A 22,782-nucleotide genomic window follows, 5' to 3' on the forward strand; every position below is an offset into this window, starting at 1 on the left:
ATATTTTATTTGAAAAAAGTTCAGAGACACTAATCGATAATTTTTTATAGTAAAAATAATAAAAAGCTTTCAAAACTTAATATAATTTGTTAGACAATCAAAAAATATCAATAAACTATTATAGACCAATTACAGTTTTTCATTTTTATTAAGACATCTCTAAGTAAAAACTAAATTAGCATGTGTTTTAATAATAATAGTTTAACAATTATGTCCCGTACAAGACTTTAAATTGCATCCTGGTGTATGACTCGATAAGCAAAATGTTTTTTCTAACACCAAATCGTTGGACCAAACTTTTTGAGCGCTTGTTTTTATTGTCGTTCAATAAAAAAATAACTGCAGACTTAAACATCCCAAAACGATATCCTAAATATCCGAAAAAAAATCAAGATAAAAACAAACTATTCCACTTATCGATTAAATAAAAATAAAAATTGGTTAGGAACTATTAAAAAAACCACTCTCTCAGTCTTTGACAAAACACTAACATTTTAAAGATATTTTTGTTTATTGAATAATTAATTAATGATAAGATTCTATTTGAATAAGAATTGAGAACATCTAACTGATAAACGAAAGATCTTTTCAATGTATGGATCCTAACCATTTTTTTTTTTTTATTTAGCAAATTTTCAAAAACTTTCCAGACTAACTTCATTCCATCTTTTTTATTATTTATCAATTAATTAATAACCTTAAGAAGTTAAAATTTATAAAAGTTATACGTACTATATTGTTTATTGAACGAAAAAAAAAGAGCTCAAAAATTTGATCCAAGGACCTGGTTTACAAAAAAACCTTTCGGTAATCAAGTCATACACCAGGATACAGTTTATGTCATGTCTAGGACTGTCCAGGATATCTAATTTGTAAGTTATATTAATTCAAATCAAAATAGTCAAGATTTACCACTTTTTCTAGGGTCGGCTGCAGATGTAAGGTCTGATTGACTAATATTTTAACAATTTTTATTTAAAGTATTAATAAATAAATTTTTTTATTCGACTTTTTTTAATTATATGTTTTGATAAGGTGAGTTAGAGGTAAGGGTATAGATTAAAAATGTTGGCTAAAATATTATCCAAGCAGAAGCGCCTAGAATTTGCAACTTACAGCTTTTTCATGGGTTATAGTAGCAACTTAAGGAACCCTAACTAAAATTTTTTTTTAAATTATTTAAGCTAAACAATTAAACTATAAAATTCCATTTAAAATATACTTTTTGAACATAAAATAAAGAAACAGTTATGTGTTAAAGTTGTTAATTCAAGAAAAAATATTTAATTGTTTTCTAATTTAGAACGGTTGCCGTAATACAATGTTATTTAGTTATGTTTTAAGTTTGTTTAACTTGTTGCGAGAATAAGTGTTATTTGTAGCTTGTGCAATATTCATTACATATTGTTTATTGAACATCAAAAAAATGCTCAAAATATTTTGGCCTAGGACCTTGTGCACAAAAAAAACTTATGGTTATCGAGTCGCACACCACTTGGATACCTTTTAACGTCATTTCCAGGGTAGCGATAATATTTAATTATAGAATTAATAAAAAAACTTTTTATGTTAATCGAATAGTACTCTAATCTATTGTTCTTACGGAACTATTTAACAAAGTTTTAAATTTGTTATTTGGATATACAAAAATAATTGATACCATTTTTACTTTTCATTAAAAACTGTTTAACTATAAGTAATAGAAGTTTAAGAAATTACTTAAATTTTTTGAATTTTATTCAAAATTTTTGCATATGGTGTTTTTCTTCATTTTAAGAGCTTAAAATTACATATTTGATTAAAGATAGTGGAACTTTAAAGTAGACATATTTTACCATTGTAAAGGACCCTAACTAGTTATGTATTGTATTTGAAAACAAACTTTGAAATTCGAAATACTTGGCAACCTACCTAAGAATAAAATGTCAACTAAATGTAAAACTTTATCTACTTTAAATAAGTTCTAAATAAACTGTTCATATTTTTAAATCTATTGACTAAGAATTTTGGTCATTTTTGTTTTATAAAAAGTCTCTGAAAGCAGTGTTTGGTTTCAGTAACTAAGCAAAAAATGCTTGTTACAATTATAATTTCAAAATTCATTTTAATTGTGGCTGATTCAATATCATCAAAAATATTTAGAGAATTGATAAAAACTATTGTGTTATGTTTTTTTAGATAAATCATTTAGTTTATATCCAATTATATCTTCTAAACTCATAAAATTTTAAAGAAACCTGTAGTAAGCAGTTTTCAGCAACATTTTAAAATTTGTTTGCGTTTTGTTTTATGGTAATCAAAACTTCAATAATTTTTCTGGAAAAACAAACCAACAATGACCAGAAACAACAAACTAAACAAAAACCGATTTAAAACATAATTATTCTTAGTTTTAAAAGACACGTTTCAATCGGTTAGAGCCTTTAACACGAGCATGAACTTAGCTTGAGAGCGTTTTTTACGAATTTTATAAAAATGTCCAAACTTATTACCCAATTATGTCCTTATCTTAGTAGCTAAACAAACACTTTTTTTTTATTCTAAGGAACGATCCTTTGTCTTTAATTTTAAAAAAAATTTATTGAATTTGGGTTTGACTTTTTGAATGGGGCCCATTTAAAACACTTATTCTTTTAAAATATATGACCCATACAAGTTATACCTAAATTCTTAGCAACGCTATTTCAGGGATTTCTTGCTCAAGTGCTATAAGTTTAGGTAAAACTTGTATGTGTCATATATTTTAAAAGCAATAATAAACTGGGAAAAAATATCATAGCATTATAAAACATAACTATACAAGTCTGTTAAAAATAAAAATTACCAAAAAAATATTTTATTTTTGCATAAAAGGTTGCATATCTAAAAAACTAAAATCGTGCAAAGTTGGAATTTTTCTGAAAAGTTTATTCAGGCTTATGGTATACAAAAAAAAGTTGAAAAAACAAGTTTATAGCATCATAAAACTCATTTTAATAAGTATGTTTAAAAAAAAAATTTGAAAAAAAGTTATTTTTTTCTAAGAAAAGGTTGTATAAATAAAAAACTAGAAAAAAACACAAAAATTTTAAAGGTGCCCTATTCAAAAATTCAAACCCCAATTCAATATTTTTTTTTTAATTAAAGACAAAAGATCGTTCTTTAGAATAAAAAATAAAGTTTTTGTTTAGCTACTAGGATAAGGACATAATTGGGTCTTAAGTTTGGACATTTTTATAAAGTTCCTAAAAAACGCTCTCAAGCTAAGTTCACGCTCGTGCCTTTAACAGTATGTACAAACCTTTTTTGGATAAAAACAGTTTCTATTTTAACAAGAAAAAAACGATGCTTTAATAAAAAGCCGTTGTTTATGATATTTCACAACAGTAAGCGAAAAACTTGAAAAGTACTTAATGGAGGCTAAGTATTCCTCCAGTAGAGTAAACTAAAAATATTTTCTGAAAAAAGTACAACTACATCAACAAATAAATCGCTATCAAAGCAATTGAAGATTAACAGTAGCTTAAGCCAGTGGTTCTCTGGATCTTAAAAGTATGTAGTTTCACGGTAAAGCATAGTAAAATGTTTGTAGATTGACGACTACAAGTTTTTCGGTTGCGACTAACGAATTTCATTACGGGATTAAATTTAGAAATATAGACAAATTTTGAATTTTGCATACATGAACCTTAAAAAATTCTAACTTTCAGCTTTCAATTTTACAAATGATTTTATATATTAGTCGAGTTAATTTATTTTGCTAAAAAAGTAATAAAACTAGTTTTATAATCTCGTATACTATATAGGTTGAAGCAATGTTCGAAAATATTTATTTTGAAAGGTGTTTTTTCATCACGGTGAGCAACTTACCAGATTGAATAAAAGTAAGAACATGGTGTTATATATTTATCAGATTTATTGTATTAACAAGCTGCAGCTTTGTCTAGAAATTTGTAACCTAACATTTCTTTAAACTGTAGCTTTTCTTTTTTAAATTTAATCTTAATTTTTTTTAGCAAATAAAAAGTAATTCAGAGATGCTTCATACTGAAATTTTTTTAATCTTTTATGTCAAAATGATTCATTATTAATGTTGTATCAAGATAAATTTAGGTTTTTGAAAACCATCAAAAGTAGGCACAAGTATGTTCTAAAAAAAAATATTTTAGATTGATAGATAAAAATGCAGCTTTCAGTGATCTACCGGATCCAAGATCCGGCTGGATCCTAATTTCAAAAAAAGATCCGGAACTGGATCCGGCCGGATCCTAAATTTAAAAAAAGATCCGGAACCAGACCCTAGCTGAGATTTGGCTGGATTGGGGTCTAGTTGGCTTGGAAAGACTTTGTTTTCCGCGATAAACTTCTTTCAGTTTTATTACTATATGCTTATATTATTGTATTTTGAATATTTAATATATAGAAATTTAGTCAAGCGATCCAGACTAATTAAAGTTTAAGTAATTCAATTATTTGTTGTAAACATACAGGTACATACATCTATTAGAGTAAAAACAGTGAACTGTTAATTTTATTTTTGTTGCAGATTAGATTGTTGTACTGATACTATTACTAAGTACTATTTATAAACTTAAAATAATTTCCTTTTTTAAAATATAAAACATATGTTTAATTTTTAATGTATTCAATTTGTTAAAAGTCTTTACAGTTTTAATTTAACTATTTTATTTTCATCTAAATGTATTATATAATGAAAAAAAATTTACAAATACAGCTCATTTAATATTTGGTTACTAAAACTACAACCTTAGTAGAACATATAAAAGAAGGTTTTATACTACTAATAACAGTAGACGAATAAACCTTCATGATAACTAATAATAACTAAATAATATTAATAAATATTTACTCACAAAAGCGGTTAATCTCGGTATCGGCTTGAATTTTTCCCTGCTAATCTTAAACAGAAGGCTGAATTAAAAATTATAGCTGTCGTGAGACTGGTCAAGTTCCTCTAGTACCGCCTATAAAACCTTAAGCTTAACTACCTAATAATAATGTTCCAAAATTTTGTTGTTGTTGTTCTGTTCTACATTTTGGTCGGAAAAAAGTGCAAACGCTCACGAAAGTGCGCAACAATATTCAGTTGATCAAGAGATTGATACCGAAATTAAGTTTTATTGACTGATTTTCTTAAACTGCTGAGTTAAAGAAGCTGTAGTCTTGGTGGAACTCAAGCAAGAAAAAATACACGCATTTTGTCAAGTTTGCAAGAAGGTATTATTTGTCAGTACCATCTTCCGTTTATTCTGAAAGGTTATTTTCATAACCTGGTAGCTTGTACGAACAAAGCTAAATCGATTGCTTCCGAAATACGTTTATATCTTTATAACAACTTGAAAAAACAAGTAAAGGTTTCTTTGTAGCTTAATGGCGTAGATATGAGTAAATGTTATTTACCAAAATATTTACTTTCAAATATGTAAACATATTCAGTTGCTAAAGAAGTTACTGTTCGAAATTTTATAAATAAAAGTATAATGCAAAGCTTAACATTATTAAAAGAGATTAAGTTCGTTATTTTTTTAAGTTTGATTACATTTAATATCTTTTACGTCATAAAAGGTACAAAATTCAAGTTTAGTCGTATAAGTAGCTATTCAAACTGATATTTCATAAAGTAGATTTTTATTTTACAACGTTCCTTTTCCTAGTGTTAAAATACAATATTTTAACATTGTGATTTTTTAACGAAATACTTGTATTAAACAATTTTTACTAATTAATGGTATTACAATAAGTTATCTTGTAAGTTTGTTCACTAATAAAACTCAAAACATTTAGGATTCGGAAAAAAGGCACGGACACGTCCGGTTCTTAAATAGTGATCCGGTAGATCACTACTTTTTATATAAAGTTTCCTCTGAAATGATCTACAATGTCTATCAACCAAAAGTTTAATTACTCGCTAAGTAGGTATGAATCTTATTTTTAAACTATATATTTTTTGCTTCAATTTAAATTAAATTTACGGCTACATCCAATTACCCTTTGGCAATTCATAAAACTAAATATTTTTATAGTCTTTTACATGATATTTCACAATGCAAATAAGCCTTCAGAAATTAATTAATTGAATTGTTTAAAGATAACTTGAGCGTAGAATTTGTAATTTAATTCTGCGTTTCCGACAAAGACTTTTTTTTAATTTCTAATATATTTCACATTAGTCGAAACTTCTGTATCGTAATTTTTACAAAATACTTTAGTGTTACTCAGTATTTAATTAATATTTTATTATCATTTACCAACCATCATCAATTTTTAAAAACTTAGGGAACTACTGGTTTATTGAGAAAGAGAAGAAGTAAAAAGGGACTAGTTTGCAGTAAATATTTATACTTTTCATTAAGTTCATTATATCATGAAGACTTTTTACAACTTATTGGAATCAGAATTCTTTTTCTATACAGGATATCAATTTTGCCAAATATCTATCATAAAAGCAAGTCAAGATATTTTCAATAAAAAACTTTATCTATATAATTTACATGTATATAAACATCAAGTTTGGTACTTTATTCGTAACAAATAATTGAAACATAAAAAACAATTAGTTTTCAACTCAATTAGTCATACCGAAAACAAAAATGCAACTAACTGATAGTAGCAAATAGAAATTAAATTAATGTCTAAACAACAAAGTATACTAGAAAGGGAAAATAAAATTGTAGGTTTGTCTGCTAATTAATCAAGGTCCATGTCTATTTTAGGCTCTTGGTCTTGGGGTGGTGGCACGTTATCACTTTCTGCTTGGGGCTTTGGTGCTTCTTCTCCGTTAGTTTCAGCTGCAGGAGCTTCAGGTTTGACCTCCACCTCCGGTTGTGGCGGTTTTGGCTTGGGAGTGGCGAGTACAGGCTTGCACACATTGTCTAAAGCCTGAAAAAACAGAGGTGTATAGTTTGTAAAATAATCCTTATACAACTTATGCTCAAGAAAATGTTTATTCAAATTTCAAGTTTTTAGACCTTTCATGCTTAGTTTACTTATCAAACACGAACAACAATAATTTCCACAAATTAGAAAGGTATAGTTGTTGTATGCTAAAACTTCTAGTTTATTAACAAAATAAATATTTGTTTTATTAACTATTCAAACAATTTTAACTTTTAGTATCAACAAATGGTTTCAGAGTTGCCAAATATTTTGGCAAATTTTATCCAGATTTTAAATTACACGTTTTAGGGTCTATTTTTGGCTTAAAATTTAGTTCAAGATAAAAAAGCCTGTGTTAAGCGGTATAACAACAAAAAGATACTGTAAAGCTACTTTAAATGTGTTTTTTAATAAAAAAAACTTTGATGATGACACAAAACTTTCATCTACATGATAGAATTTTCATGTCAAATCAAAATTTTACTACTTAACATGCAAAAGTTGTTTAAAATTCCAAAATTTTTGTTCAAAATTCCAAGTTTTTTCGTGGTTTTCCTTCAAAATTCTAGGTTTTCTAGCCTTAATTGTTAAATTTAGGTGTTTCTAGAATTCCAGGTTTTTTAGAAACCCTGTGATTTGCACATTATAAATCTCATCATAATTAATCAAGTGTTTTACTTTAGAAAAACAGTATGAAACATTGTAAATAGAAAAAAAAATTTAATGCTGTTCAAGTGTTAATTTAAGCTACAATATTTAAATTAAATAAAAACACAACTTACTTTAACTTTAAGCTGCACTTCTGCACAAGTGAAAACTGGGTCTTGGTAACTTTTCAATGTCATTTGTTTTTGCATCATTGTGTTGTACCACTCAGTAACTTTTTGAGTCTCATCTGCAACCTTTTTTACTTCTGCTTCTGGTATGTGAGCAACTGACTCATCCTAAATAAAACAGCTAATTAAGAAAAAAATAAATAAATAAAATCAAACTGTAAGATATAAAATTAAGGATAATTAACTTTTTCGCTGTACTTGGCAAGAAATTTTCCATATAACTGCACTACTCTTCCCATATTCTCGAGCTCTCTGGGACGATTAACGGCCTCGACATATCTAAAAATATATAAAGAATGTAACAACCATTCAATATTGAAAACTTTTATCATCTCTTACATAAGAAGATAATAACTAATAATTTGCAGCAATTATTCATTTACAAGTTTTTAGTTTTATATCAAAATCTTTCAATCATATTAAGGGCATAGAAAAGGGGGAGATCATTTTTTTACTATATAATCCAGGGTTGCCACTTGTTTTTTCATTTTTTTCTTCCAGGTTTTCCAAATTTCTTCCAAGTTTTTAAAAGTACACATTTTTGGGCTATTTTTAGTTTAAAGTTAAGTCTAAGGTAAAAACTGTGTTAAACAGTATAAAAACATTAAAAAAAATATGTTAAGCTACTTTAAATAGGTTTTTTAATACAAAATATTTTTGATGATGACAATTTTTTTTTAATTTATATGATAGATTTTTTGAGTCAAATCGAAATTTTACTACTGAACATGTGAAAGTTATTAAAATTACAGGTTTTTATCAAAATTTCTCAAATTCAAGGTTTTTCCAGGTTATTTTTGCCTAAATTGTCGAATTCCAGGTTTTTCAAAGTTTTTCCAGGTAAAGTGTCAACCCTGATGATCTTAAGTTGTAGAGTTTTAACTAAGCCTTAGTTACTTTTTACAGCTTTCAATATTCAAACTAACATTTTAAGTCAGAGAAAACAATATATTCTTTATGGGAGGGGAAAACTTAAGCGGTGAATATATAATAATGACCTGAAATTTATCTCATCCTACGTTTTTAGATAAATACTACAAACTTTAAAAAAAATTTATTTGCAATATCTACAAACATCTGTAGTAGGATTTTTTTTAATTAAAAAAAAATAATTTATGACTAAAATAACTATTATTAGTTTAAAATGTATAGATTTATAAGATTTTTCTAAATAGTGCAAAGAACATTTCCTGAAAATTTGAGGTACTAATCTAAAAAGCGTATGTTAAAGATCTTTTTTCCCTTTTTAGTATGCGCTTCCCACAAAAACCTATTCAGATTTCTTACGTTGATAGTTTATATCTCAAAAGTTACTTCGAATTTTAATAAATTGTAAAAGAAAATTGGTAATTTATGTAAAAAATAAAAATAAAAAATTGTTTAACCCTCCTCTATGCCGTTAATAAATGAAAATTTATGAAATAAAATCGATCAGACAACGTTAAATAGACAGTAATTTATAAATTTCACTTGAGCTGATTTTAAAATTTAATAGAATACAGTTCACTAAAAATATTATAGCTATCAAAGATTATACTTCGATATTAGGGTGTAAATATACAAACACTTTTTCAATTGCACCAAAGAACAACAAACCTTTCAGTGAACAAACAGAATAAGACCTACAACTTCAAATCAAATACAAAAATAAAGAATAAATACGATGTTAATAACGATTTATTTTAAACTAATTAATTTAATATTATTTTATTACAACTTAACACTAGTATATTAGATTTAATTAGAACAGAAAAGTACCTGAAGTGAACGGGGTTTCCCATTGCCTTCATATCGTCCAGTCTTGCTTGATACACAGCCCTCGTTTCATCTTCACCGTCTTCATACAACCAATCTTCTGTTTCGGTTAAAAACTTGGAAAATTTTTCTTTATCCTGTTAAGTTTTGAAACCAATTTAAACATTGTGTTTTTGAAAATCAGTATTTATAACTATTCAACTTATACGGGCTTAAAGTATTTCAAAAATATTGTTACTATGTATATTAAATTACATAAACATCTGTAAATGTTTCCTGATATAGAAAACTTTTATTATGAACAAAACAACATAATATTATAAATGTATTTAAATTTAACTCATAACTATAATAAATAAACATAATATGTTAGTTTTAATCATGCTAAATTTTTACTTGAGAAATTTGCAAATCTTGCTAAATTTTCATATACTTTTTCTACACCAGGTAAATAATTAGTAATAATGATCTAATAAACTAGAATTATAACAAATACTGCTGACACAATTTAAGTTGAAAAATATGAAACTTAAAAATACTTGACATACGAGCAAAACTTTTCAACACCATAAACTTATTTTGACTCTCTTTCAACCAAAACTTTGAAGTAAGTTTTTTAATAATATGACGAACTAATAGCAGATATAAAATTTTGTAAGAAAATTATTTTATTTTTATAATAAGAGCGGATAAATTCCTGAACACAAATAGTTGGGTGACGTTTTCATAGGGTATCAAATAAACTTCATGTTAGTAAGATTAATGACTTTTTATAATTATCACGCTCAAGTACAGATATAACAATGATATTAGTCTAAGTACAGATAATTTTATTCAAAAAAAAAAAACTTTTTAAATTTTGAATGTCTTCAAATCTAAGGTACCTAGCTATCTTTGCTTTCAATTTTGCAGAATTTTTTTTGGACTTTTTCATAAGTTAAAGCAGTATTAACCTAATTATAAAAAATAAGATCAGTTGGTTGCTGAATAGGTCACTAGACTACTGAAGATATTTTAAAAAGACTTTTGTTAAAATTCTGACTTCACTGTTAAACACGTATTTATTATAATAAAAATTATCAAAATATAACCTAACATAGTACATGAAAAAAAAAAAATTCAAAAATGTATAATTTTCTGTGCAAAGCAAAAAACTTATGCACAGTTAATAAATTATACACCACTATACAGTTAAAAAAATAACTTACTTCAAATGAATAAAGCTTAACATAAATGTTGGTTGAAATACTGATGAAAGATAGCAATTAGTAAGTTATGATAAGCCTTTCAAAAATTTAATTATAATATTATTAATAAACCTGTTCACTAATGAATTCTTCTAAAGAGGTAGACAATTTTTCTCTCATTTCATAGACATACTCTTCAACTGTATTTTTTGCATTCACCCTGTCACGCTCTTGCTTGTCATTTTGAATCATTTGGGCCTATTCATAAATATTTTTAGTTTTACTAATAACAAATTATACAGTATCCTTCTTTTATTACACTGACATATGTTTCTGTGTGTTAAACGAGTCAACACACTTTAACTGAGCTGTGAAAATAAAGGAAGTACTTTTTCATAGCTCAGTCGAAGTGTGTTGGCTCTTTTAACACACAGAAACATATGTCAGTGCAATAAAAGAAGGATACTGTATAATTTGTTAATATAATATATTCCAGTGAACTTGTTTCGCTGGGATCTTTTGTTAACAAACGCTTAAATTTATATTTTGAAGAGTTATTTTTAGTTATATTAATTAAGTTTTATGTAGTAAATAAATTTTCACTAACGTAATTTAATCTTTTGCTTTATAACTAGAACAATTTCTTATTTATTTTATACATAGAATATCTTAAATAAGTGTCGAATAAAATTCTGTTCATAAACTTATTACATTCAAGACTCATGTTTTTAATTGCAAATTAAATGTTAGGAAGATTTAATTTACCTCAATTTCAACAAATTTGTTGATTTGACTCTTTGGAACGAACAAGTTATAATCAGTAACAATAGGCAAATCGTAACTTTTAAGCTTCATCTTAGGTTTTTTTTCTGAAAATTTATTTATTTTATAAGGTACTTAAATTAACATTTAAAAAAAAATTCGTAACATTACAAAACATTTTTTTTACTTTTAGTAGTCTCAAATCTAAAAAATATACCTTATATTGTCAAGGTAAATTATCATTAATAATGTTACTTTAATATATAATAATTAATAAAGTATACTTTCAGGTTGTTTGTCGTTCTGGTCATCAGTCTCCATTTTTTCATCGCCTCCCTGATCTTTACTTTCTTCTTTTTTGTCTTTTTTTTCATCCTCATTTGTTTCCATAGGGGTCTTCAGTTGTAATTTATTAATTTAGTTTATTGTTTTTTAATAGTTAAGGGCATAGGGGGTAAACACCTTTTTTTGGTTTTTGATCTTATTTTATATAGTTTTTTCAAGCTATAAAATGCTTTTTACAGATTTAAAAAATTCAAAACAACTTTTGAGTTATAGCCGATCAAAGTCGGAGGCAACAATAGGATCCTTATGGGAGGGGCAAACTAAAATGGCAAAAATAGATTATTTCACTAAAAATCTATCTTCTCCTACGTTTTTTGAGGTAACTACCTCAAATTTTTAGCAAATGTTCCTTGATATATTAATAAAATTCTGTCGGAAGGAATTTTAAGAAAATTTAAAAATAAAAATTTTATATAAAAAATAAACAAAAAAACAGTTTTTTTTTAGTTTTTTTGTTTTAAAATTTTACTTTTTAATTTTTTAAAATTCTGTTCCGACAGATTTTTTTAAATATTGCAAGGAACATTTCCTGAAAATTTGAGGTAGTTACCTCAAAAAACATAGGAGAAGATAGACTTTTAGTGATTTCTAGTTATTTGCCGTTTTAGTTTGCGCCTCCTATAAGGATCCTATTGTTGCCTCCGACTTTGACCGGCTATATCTCAAAAATTATTTTGAATTTTTAAAATCTGTAAAAAGCATCTTGTAGCTAATTAAAAACTATATAAAATAAAATCAAAAACAAAAAAGGTGTTTACCCTCCCCCCCTATGCCCTTAACTGAGTGTAATTTTTTTAAATTAATTAGGTATTCTATATAACATTTTAAATAATTAATTACAGGGTTGCCACTGGCTTTTAAGAAATTTCTTCCAGGTTTTCTGATTTTCTTCCAGATTTTTGAAAGTACATGTTTTTAAAGCTATTTTTAGTTAAGGATTAAAAACTGTGTTAAGTGGTATAACAACATTAAAAAGATACTGTAAAGTTACTTTAAATGAGTTTTTTAACAAAAAAAATTGATGATGACAATTTTTTTTATCTATTAGATAAATTTTTCGTGTCAAACCAAAACTTTACTACTTAATATATAAAAATTGTTTAAAATTCGAGGTTTTTTCAGCATAAATTGTCTAATTACAGGTTTTTCCAGGTTTTGTGGCAACCCTGTAATTATTATTATTAATTATTATTTATAAAAAAAAAATTCTTTATATTAACAAAAAACACTCAGTTCTTCACTTTAAATTTGCTGTTCAATTTCAATTCAAACAATTCTGCTGTAATTAAATGTTGCTGAAATAATTCGAGCACTTTTACTTATGTCTACAAAAACTTTCCTTTCAAAAACTAATTTTAAATTATCTTACAATTTTATGCATAATGCAATTAACAAAATATTATTTTGCACGCAGATTTCTAAACTGCACAAAAAGTAAAGAGCTGCGTAAACTTTGAGTTGAAATAAAAAATTAACTTGTTGTTGGTCGCCATTAGCAGTAGGTGTTGTTTTGGTGTCTGCCGGTGTTTCAGTACCCTGATCAACATTTTCTACAACCTCTTCAACCTGTTTGATAACTAGTTATAAAATATTTAGTCAAAATTTAGTCGTTAAAATAAAAAAGAATGATTTTATTAATTTAACTAAGCATACTTATTGAAATATTTTTTAAATTTATTTCAAAAAAAATTATTTGTAATAATTTCAAATTTAATATTTTTTTAATTAAAGAAATCGAGATTTATGTGCTAGGTTGCCAATTTAATTGTATGCGCTATCATTTTATCTTAAATTTTAGGAATTTTTAGTTTTTTAAGTTAACCTTCTCGACTAAAGAAGCTTGCTGCACAGTGAAAAGACCATTTTTATCCACTCGAAGTTTAACTTTAATTTTTGATGCTTGTCCTTCAGCATCAGCTCTTGCATCACAGATTTTAAACTGAGCTGTAAATATTTAAAAACATTAATTTAGGTGAAAAATAAAGATTTAGTAACACTTTATGTTCTTATAACTTAGTTTAGTTATAATAAAGTGGTGTACAAAGTAAATATGTATAACTGTGGTCAGAAGAGCCTAATTAAAGACAGTTTTAAACTTTGTCATTGAAATTATGAACAAACTTAATTAACATGATTAGGTATTGGCTTAAAAACAAAGAATAGTAAATTATTTTAGTTTATTAAACAGAAACCCCCTAACAAGTGGCTTCCAGACAAACCAACTAGTGACAAGCTTACAGCTAACTCCAATGCTAAAACAATTTTCTCAATTGTATTAAGAAATAAATAACAATTTAGCTACGTAGGGTCAAGCTGTAGTCGGCGCAGTGAAAAGTATGCGCACTTTTTTAAGTCTCTTAGAAAAGTTATGGTTTATAAAAAGAGCAAATTAATTAAAGACAAAAAAAGGAAACTGCTAACTAACTTAGACGTGTTTAAGTAAAAAACTTGACTTCATTTTAATAAAATGGTAAAACAATGCTACGTTTAACTTCTTTATAAAATAAAAATAAACTTTAATTTTGACACGCTGATAAGATATTTTTTCTAGCATTACTACTTTTGGTAGTAAGTAACTTATGTATGTTTCTGGTATAAGTCGTTTAGTTACAATAGTCAAGATATAATCTGTAAGTATTAAAAAAATATATGTTGAACCTTTTTTTGATGCATAGTGAGTTACATAGCAGATGACTGAATTTTACTAAAAATTGATTAAAATATATTAGTCTCAGTACAACTATAAGCTAGAATGAAAAAATTCACCTTATTGAAGTGGGCAATCATATATTTATGCATCATATGCAGATTGGGACTTTGAAACAAAACATGCATATACAACAGGGTTGCCAAAAGTGATGACATGGCCTTATGTTCATTTAAGCTTTTAGTTATCATTATCGCACAACTATTGAGTGCAAGATTCACTTAAATTAGTAGAGCAGATAGAAAATTAACTTCTTTAATGTGGAACAGCCTATATATACATAAATAAGGTTTTAAAATATTAAGTTCGCATGTTAAGTGAGCAAACTTGATTTCTTTTTATTTTATATAAAATTAAGCGTGTCGTTTGTCTAAGCTGGTAATTTTATGCTGGTGCTTGGTATTACTATTTTTTACTTATAAACTGAACTTTAAAAATAAACTTAAGAATCATTGTTTGTGTTTAGGTTCTTGTGTAACTGATTTAAAGCATACAATTTCCATTTAACACTATAAAAAAATGTTTGAAACTAAAAACAATGTAAGCAGCTGTAACGGGAAAATATAAAGCTCTTCTGATAGTTAAACTTTGTTATCGAAATGAGGAACTGTTTTAGCTGACAGGTCATATTTAGCAGTAAAATTTATTTGTTTTTAGAAAATCATTTTGTAACAATGTGAAAAAATTATTTAGAAGTAAAATTTTAATGAAGTGATCCTTTAAAAAGCACTACTGAGTACTAAAAATTAAAATAGGAGCAAGTTAAAAAGTATTTTCTTAAAACCAAATTTTATCACTTAGTTTTAGATTAAATGGCTTTTAAACATTTTTTGTAATGAATAAAACTGTAAATTGTTTAATACTTCTATAAAAAGTTACATATTGTTACATTCATTTACATACAGCTACAAAATTTTTTAACATATATTTAAAAAACTTAAACTATACCTATTTTAGGCTGAGAATGATTGATTAAAGCAGGATTAGTGTAGTAGGCCTTTAAAGAAAATTGTTCTGCCCTATAAAACGTAAGAAGTTTTGTTTGAGGAGCTTGGTGATGTCTTGGAAAAAGTTCCATGGTAGAAACTTCACCTGCACTTCCGTCAGCGTTTTCCCACTCCAACGTAATTCCGTATGGGCAAGTTTCAACAACGGCAAAGTCCCTTACTTTGAATGTTGGTGATAACATAGCACACTGTTAGTTTGATAAACATATATTCCTTATCAGATTATTAGATTTTAATTTTAAGAAAAATGAGAATGTATAAAAACATACTCAAAAAAAGTTAAGTAAAACAAAATAAAATATACTGTAAAAAAATAAAATCTGTAAAAAATTTAATCAGCTACTTAAAAATTTTAATTTTAAAATTATTTAAATCTTACTTTAAGTTTAAATAAGTTTTATAAAAAAATATACCAACTGTTATTTTAATTTATAACACTTAGTTTAGTTCAAAATACAACTAAAATATTTATTAAAAAATATAGAGTATTTTAACTGGAATCTAGGTATTCTTAAACTTAAATTAATATTTTCATTACCTGTAAACTGCAACCCCTAGCTACGGCTTCGTCAGCATTAAGCGTAGTAGATGCATCTTTTCCAAAAACTTCTTTAATAATTTGCTTCACTTTTGGTATCCTAGTGGACCCTCCGACTATTTCGATTGCATATACGTTTTCAGCTTTCATTTCTGTTTTGAAGTTCTTAGTTAAAAATATACCATCCCGCTTAATTAATACATTTCTATTTGAAAACTTTACTTACTTTGCTTTTACCTTTATATATTTACTTCAATTGAGATTTTTTACTTTAATTTATTCAAAGTTTCAGTTATAAACAATACATATTTTTTTCAGCATATATATATCACTTAACCCTTTGTATATGAAAAAGAGAAACTTACTATCATTAAGTAATCCTTGTAAAGTCTCCTTTACTCTTTGAAACAATGGATCACACATTTCCTCGAAGTCAGACCTAATAGGTAAATAGATTTTTAAAGTTAAATACTTGCTAAAAAAGTAATTTTCAGGAGGTAATATAATCTTATTTCTTGTTGTTTCAGAAAAATAACATTTAAACACTGACCTTAACATAAAACCTCTAACATCTTTATCATCCATAAGGCATTCAATATTCATTGTCATTTTACCACTATTAGAGCTTAACAACTTTTTGAGTTTTTCACATTCATTTTGAAGTCTAATGCTAGCACGTTTGTTCTTAGTTACATCAATTTTATAGTTGGTCTGTATAATACATTGCAATATTAGGATAACATTAATCTTCTCATAATTCATATTTTAAATGTTGAAAATTACCTTAACTGTAATCTCTAAAAATTGATGCAGTTAGATGATTTACTATTTAACAATCAAAACAACTTGGTTACTTCTTTGAAAACAATATCAAAATATTTGACTTAACATAACTTACATAACCCTGTCTATATCTAATATAAGTTTACATAAAATTTTAATAGAAATAATGCATTCCAGATTTGTTAAGTAATTCTTAGTTCGGATAATAAAAACTTTAAAAATATTACCTTAAATTCAACAGCAAAATGTTCAGCAAGTTTTCGGTCAAAGTCACGGCCACCAAGGAATGGGTCAAATGATGTTGACAAAACCTTTTAAAAATATCAAACATTAATACTAAGTTAGGTTTTCAGCTTCGTTTGATAAATTAAGCTTACTTTAGAAATAAAAGACAAATATTTAATTCTTATAACTTTTAAAAAAACTTTGTGTAACATGAAAATTTTGATATGTATTAACCGCAAAATTAACAATTATATAAATGTTTATAGACATATTGACAAAATACATATTGAAAATTCTTAATTTAAGTTATTTAACTATTTTTTTTACCTTCAATTTTCCTTTGTTATAAGAAACCACACAACATTGTAGAGAAGAATAACCCATATCAACAAACACAACATTCCTTGCTGGTTCATTTTCAGCAGGCAGATCTTGTTTGTAAATACCATAGCTCAATGCAGCTGCAATTTTTTTTTATAACTTTGAATTGTTAGCTTGCAATTTTTAGGTTTTGTAAATCATGAAAACTGTTTACACTGTATATAAGTGCGAAACTAGTAAACTTCAGTAATGATCTTTTTTATTGACAATTTATACAACAGATCAAATATTATAGGGATATACTTTCTAATTCTATCAGCATACTTAAAAAATAAACGATAGACTTAAGTAGAAACTAACTGGCTGTAGTATCACTAAGAATACGAAGTGGGGTCAAATTAGCAATTTCAGCAGCTTGTAAAATACTTCTTCTTTCAGTGTCGGTATAAAAACAAGGAACCTACAATTCGAAATGCAATTTAATTTTCATAAATGACTAAGTTTGTATAAAAGGTTGCTATACAACAAATTTAAATGTTTCAAAACAACTTAATCATGTAACAAAACGCAAATTAAGCAGTATAATTTCACAGCAAGGAATTAATTCAAGGGTATTACATAGAAAATATTCATTTTGAGTTTATTTTGGTGAAATACTGGTTTTTTAACTAGTGATGGTGGTAAAAAACATTTGTCAGATAAGTTTAGATGTTTTCAAAAACATTTCCTAAAGTTTAAAATAACACTACCATGAATATTAATATTAACTGATTTATTATACTAAAAAGTTTAGTACTGATTAACAATCTTAGAGATACAGTTAAAAATAGTATTTAAAAATTTAGGAATTATTTATAAACTTTACAGACGAGTATTATAACTTTAAATTTCGACTAGCTTCACCATCATTTACTTGGTTCTTTATTTGTTTGTGAACTATGTTGCATTGCCCATGAAAAAAAACTATCAGGCAATGGAAGTATTGCAACTTTTTTTATGTGTTAAGGGCACAACCAGGGGATCCCAACAATATTTACCAACTTTATCATTGGTTTTTATATTTAAGCTAGAAGTACAAACTATAAGTCAGTTTTTATAGAACATAAAAACTTTAATTAGGTTTCAAAATATAGACGTCTTTGTAAAAAAATTCATATGCAAATGTTATGACCAGAATTTTTCCATTTTCAAGTATCTCACAAATTCAAAAATTCACTAAAAATCTATCTTCTTCATTTTTTGAGTTAGAAACCTCAAATTTTCAGAAAACGTTTCTTTTATAGTATGAAAAACTTTGAATGCTGCAATAAAAAAAAAACCTGAATACAATCAATTTTATTTTTAGTAATGGAATTTTTGTGAAATTTTGAAAAAGATTGGTCAAAATTTTAGGGAGAAAATAGTTTTTTAGTGAATTTTTAAAATTGTGAGAATTTAGTCTATCTCTAATTATTCTACCTATACAGTTGATTGTTGGTGATCGATAATTGTTTAAGGGCAAAAGGGGGAGAGGGGGGTCTTCCTTGATTTTCGCAAATCGATCATATTTTGTATAGTTTAATCTAAGCTACCAGACAATTTTAACCAATTATCAAAACAACTTTTAAGATATGAGTAATCCTAATGAGTCGGTGACCTGAATAGGTTCATTAAGGTTCACTAGAATTCTATCTCATCCTTCTTTTTTTTTACCAATTTTATCCAAATTTTCACAGAAAGTCCACTATTAAATTCAAAACAGATTCAATGCAGGAATTTTTCAAAAAATTTGAAAACCCAACATCAAAAATATTTTAAATTATATAAGGAATGTTTTCTGAGAATTTGAAGTCTCTAGGTCAAAAAATTGAAGGAGGAATTTTTAGTGAATTTTTCAACTTATGAGAAAATTGTAATCCATACCTTTGTATTGGAAACTTTTTACAAAATTGTTTATAACTCAAAAACTAATAAAATTTTTTATATTCTGTAAAAACTGACTGGTAGTAACTTCTGGTAACATTGACTTCATATAAGAGCCAATATTAATTTTTGTAAAAAAAAAAACGTTGGGATTGTCCCTTATGCCCTTAATATAATAAAAAACTACTATTTCTATAAAAACTTTAAACTGTAAAAGTTAAGTTGATTATGCTTTTAGTCAAACTTAATTTCAGCAAATATTGTTTATTCTTATGTTTTTAATTATGTCTAGGAATAGCAATATATATTACAAATAACATTATACTTATTGTTATTAATTTTAAAACTAAATACTTCATAAAGTTTCTTAAAACTATATATTTTACAAAAAACATTATATTCATTGCTATATAATTTTAAAACTAAATACTTCATTGAGTTTCTTAAAATTTATAAGCAAATTTAAACACAAAATTAAAACTTACTGAAACAACACAATCTGAAACAGTTTTGTTTAAGTTTGATTCTGCAACCAACTTAAGCTTTGTCAAAAGCATTGCTACAACTTGTTCCATGCTATAAACTTTTTGCTCTCCCATGTAAGTCAACTACATTTAAAAAAAAAAGGTTAAAATACAAATAATATAATTAGTTTTTTATAACCATTTTATTAAGGCCATAGGGGGGGGTAGAAGCCATTTTTTGACCAAAAATAACATATAGACTTATATTATAGTAAATTTCATAATCTTTCAGATGCTTTTTTTAGATTTTAAAAATATTAAGTAACTTTTTTTTTATGACCGGTTATATAAAAATATTTATATAAAAAAATAAAGTTTACCAAAACTTTAAAGCCGTTTTTCTCGAGTTTTTAAAAACGGGCTTTAAAATCTATCTTCTCCTTCATTTTTCAAGCAATTTTCTTCAAATTTTCAGGAAATGTTCCTTACATTATGAGAAAAAAACGTTATTTGTGAATTTTTATAATTTTAAAAAATAAAAATTTTATGACAAAAATTAAAAAAAAAAAAGTGATTTTTTATCAAAAAAAAATTTTTTTTCCAAAAAAAAGGTATTTTTACTTGAAATTTTTTAAAGTTACAAATAACGTTTTTTTGTTATTGTATAAAGAATAGACTGTGAAAATTTGAAGAAGATTGTTTAAAAAATGAAGGAGGAGATAGATTTTGAATGCATTAGTCTTTTTTCGCCGTTTTAGTTTTTCCTTCCCCATAAGGAACCTGTTATGCGGCCCGACTTTGGCCGGTCATATCTCAAAAACTAATTCGAATTTTTAAAAACGGTAAAAAGCAACTTGAAGCTTAGTAAAAACTCTATAAAATAAGATCAACTTGTAAAAAACATGGCCTACCCCCCCCCCTATGGCCTTAACAAGTTGACAATTTTTTTAAAGAGCTATTTTACTATGAGTTTATGCTATTTCATTATGAGCTTTCGTATGCTTTTATATAAAAAATAAATAGATCTAACAATACAGCTGTTTTGTGAAGTTCATCTCAGAATTCATAGAAAAGACACCTAGACAGTTCTTATAATAAATTATTTGATGTTTTTAATTGTTGAGTATTTAAATAGAGTTCTCCATATTCGTATTCGATCAACAAAAACATTGACCAAAGTCTACAGAGCCAAAGCCTGAACTTTCATATGTCGTGAGACAAGCTCAAGTTAAGATAAGCTTTGATCACACCAATTTAATCATCAGACAACAAGCCTTTTGTAGACTGAGACCAGTTTCGTCCTGATTAGGACTCATCAGTCAGTATTTGGTAAACATTATTACATATTGACATGTATCTAATAATTAGTCATACAATTGTATTGGACACTCTTATTTGATTTTTGTGACATCAGTTATGCATCAACATGTTTTAATTTTTACAGTACATAAACTTACTATTAATTTACTTATTATTTTCCAAAATTGGTTAAATTATAGAATACTTATTAATTATACTTGTAGCAGTAATTCAACACATTTGCTAATTCTAATTTGTAGAAAAAAAAATCGTAAACATATACCTCAACACCAACATATCCACTTGGTAATTCAACAAGTTTATATGGTAGATATTTTGCTTCATTTTGTACAACTGGATCACTGAACAAGCGACCAACTAATCTTTTAAAGTTCCATACAGTGTTAGTTGGAGCAGAAACTACCTGCAAAAAAAAAGACCAACATTCAAAAACATACATTACAAGACTTGTAGACTTCTAAATAACTTATAAAAATTTATCATTTAATAATAAAAACTGACCATAGTTTTTGCAGATGTACCAATTGACCTTTCTTTGGTATTAAATGAAATTGCAGTACTGAAAAATATAACCAATCATTATCAGAAAAATTTAAAACATTTATGTATTTAGTGTATTTTTACATAAAATTTACTAATTTATTAATAACCTTTGTACTATTTTTTATAATACTAAAACTGGTAAGCAAAGCATAAGTTGGTGTTTTTATTCAGTAATTAAATCTAACTCATCATTAAAATAAAACTCACTAAGTTTGTCTATCACTATATTCATTGGCAACTGTTTCAATTCCACCTTGTCTTGCAACAGCACAGTAGTTTGACAGACTTCCAAAATCAAATCCAACAACTGACATCTTGACTAATTAAAATTAGCTATAGTATAAAAATGATCCTGTTCAAATATTTGCTTTTTAATTAATCGCAAGTATTACATCACGGTTTAAAGTGTTTTAACTTTTTTTTATAAACGTATGTTATCATATTACAAAATTTTAACATTTTAAATTAATATTCAAATAAACTACAATTTATAAACTTTATACATTCTTGTAATTTGAATTAAAAAAAGACTTATTGAGCTAAAATTTATTGTATCAAATGGCTTTATTAAGGGCATAGAGGGTGTATTCACTTTTTTCAATTTAATCTTATTTTAAAGAGTTTCAACTAAGCTAAAAGATGATTTTTACAGATTTTTTAATTAAAAATATTTTTTGATTTATATCAGGTCAAAGTCAGGAGGCAACAATAGGTTCCCTATGGGAGGCTCAAACTAATATGGCAAAAAAAGGTTATTTTACTTAAAATCTATCTTCTACATTTTTTGAGATAAATAGCTCAAACTTTCAGGAAATGTTCCTTGCAATAACAAGAAAAATCTGTCAGAAAGGATTTCAAAAAGATTTTTTTCAAGTCTTTATTGGACTATTTGTTATTAAATTTAATTTTTTATTATTTTGTAAATTCTTTCTGACAGAAACTTATAAATATTGCAAGGAACATTTCCTAAAAGTTAAAGTATTTATCTCAAAAAACGTAGAAGATAGATTTTTAGTGATTTCTAGTTAGTTGCTGTTTTAGTTTGTCCCTCCTATAAGGAACCTATTGTTGCCTCCCTACTTTGACCTGCTATATCTCAAAAATTATTTTGAACTTTTAATTTGTAAAAAGAATCTTGTAGCTTAATAAATAAAAGTTATGTTTCAAACACTTTAAAATAAGATTAAATTGTGAGAATAGTGATTTACCCC

The 22,782-nt window shown here is 26.1% G+C and overlaps 1 protein-coding gene across 1 annotated transcript; it reads right to left on the reverse strand.

The window, feature by feature from the left end:
- Positions 1-6,504: 6,504 nt before the first annotated feature.
- Positions 6,505-21,919, reverse strand: LOC145834611 (heat shock protein 105 kDa-like). Its single transcript, XM_082942084.1, has 20 exons — positions 21,779-21,919; positions 21,530-21,587; positions 21,291-21,431; positions 19,730-19,852; positions 17,703-17,802; positions 17,349-17,482; positions 17,024-17,107; positions 16,564-16,724; positions 16,379-16,452; positions 16,014-16,165; positions 15,417-15,663; positions 13,584-13,705; positions 13,238-13,327; positions 11,701-11,812; positions 11,420-11,523; positions 10,787-10,912; positions 9,471-9,604; positions 7,898-7,991; positions 7,659-7,820; positions 6,505-6,879 (listed from the first exon to the last, which is right to left on the reverse strand). The coding sequence occupies exons 1-20, from the start codon at positions 21,883-21,885 to the stop codon at positions 6,688-6,690; spliced, it is 2,517 nt and encodes an 838-aa protein (XP_082798210.1). The 5' UTR covers positions 21,886-21,919; the 3' UTR covers positions 6,505-6,687.
- Between the last annotated feature and the right edge of the window lie 863 nt (positions 21,920-22,782).

This window comes from Thalia democratica, chromosome 4 (assembly GCF_965202585.1).
Source record: "Thalia democratica chromosome 4, ktThaDemo2.hap1.1, whole genome shotgun sequence".
In the NCBI taxonomy this organism is placed as follows: domain Eukaryota; kingdom Metazoa; phylum Chordata; class Thaliacea; order Salpida; family Salpidae; genus Thalia; species Thalia democratica.

Bases quoted from the DNA above. Each gene is read 5' to 3' on its own strand.
- LOC145834611 (XM_082942084.1), bottom strand. From the start codon at position 21,885: ATGTCAGTTGTTGGATTTGATTTTGGAAGTCTGTCAAACTACTGTGCT. The intron at 17,483-17,702 runs GTTAGTTTCTAC...AAAAAATTGCAG, and splicing joins TCTTAGTGATACTACAGCCA to CTGCATTGAGCTATGGTATT. The intron at 9,605-10,786 runs GTTTATTAATAA...AAAACTTAACAG, and splicing joins AAGAATTCATTAGTGAACAG to GATAAAGAAAAATTTTCCAA.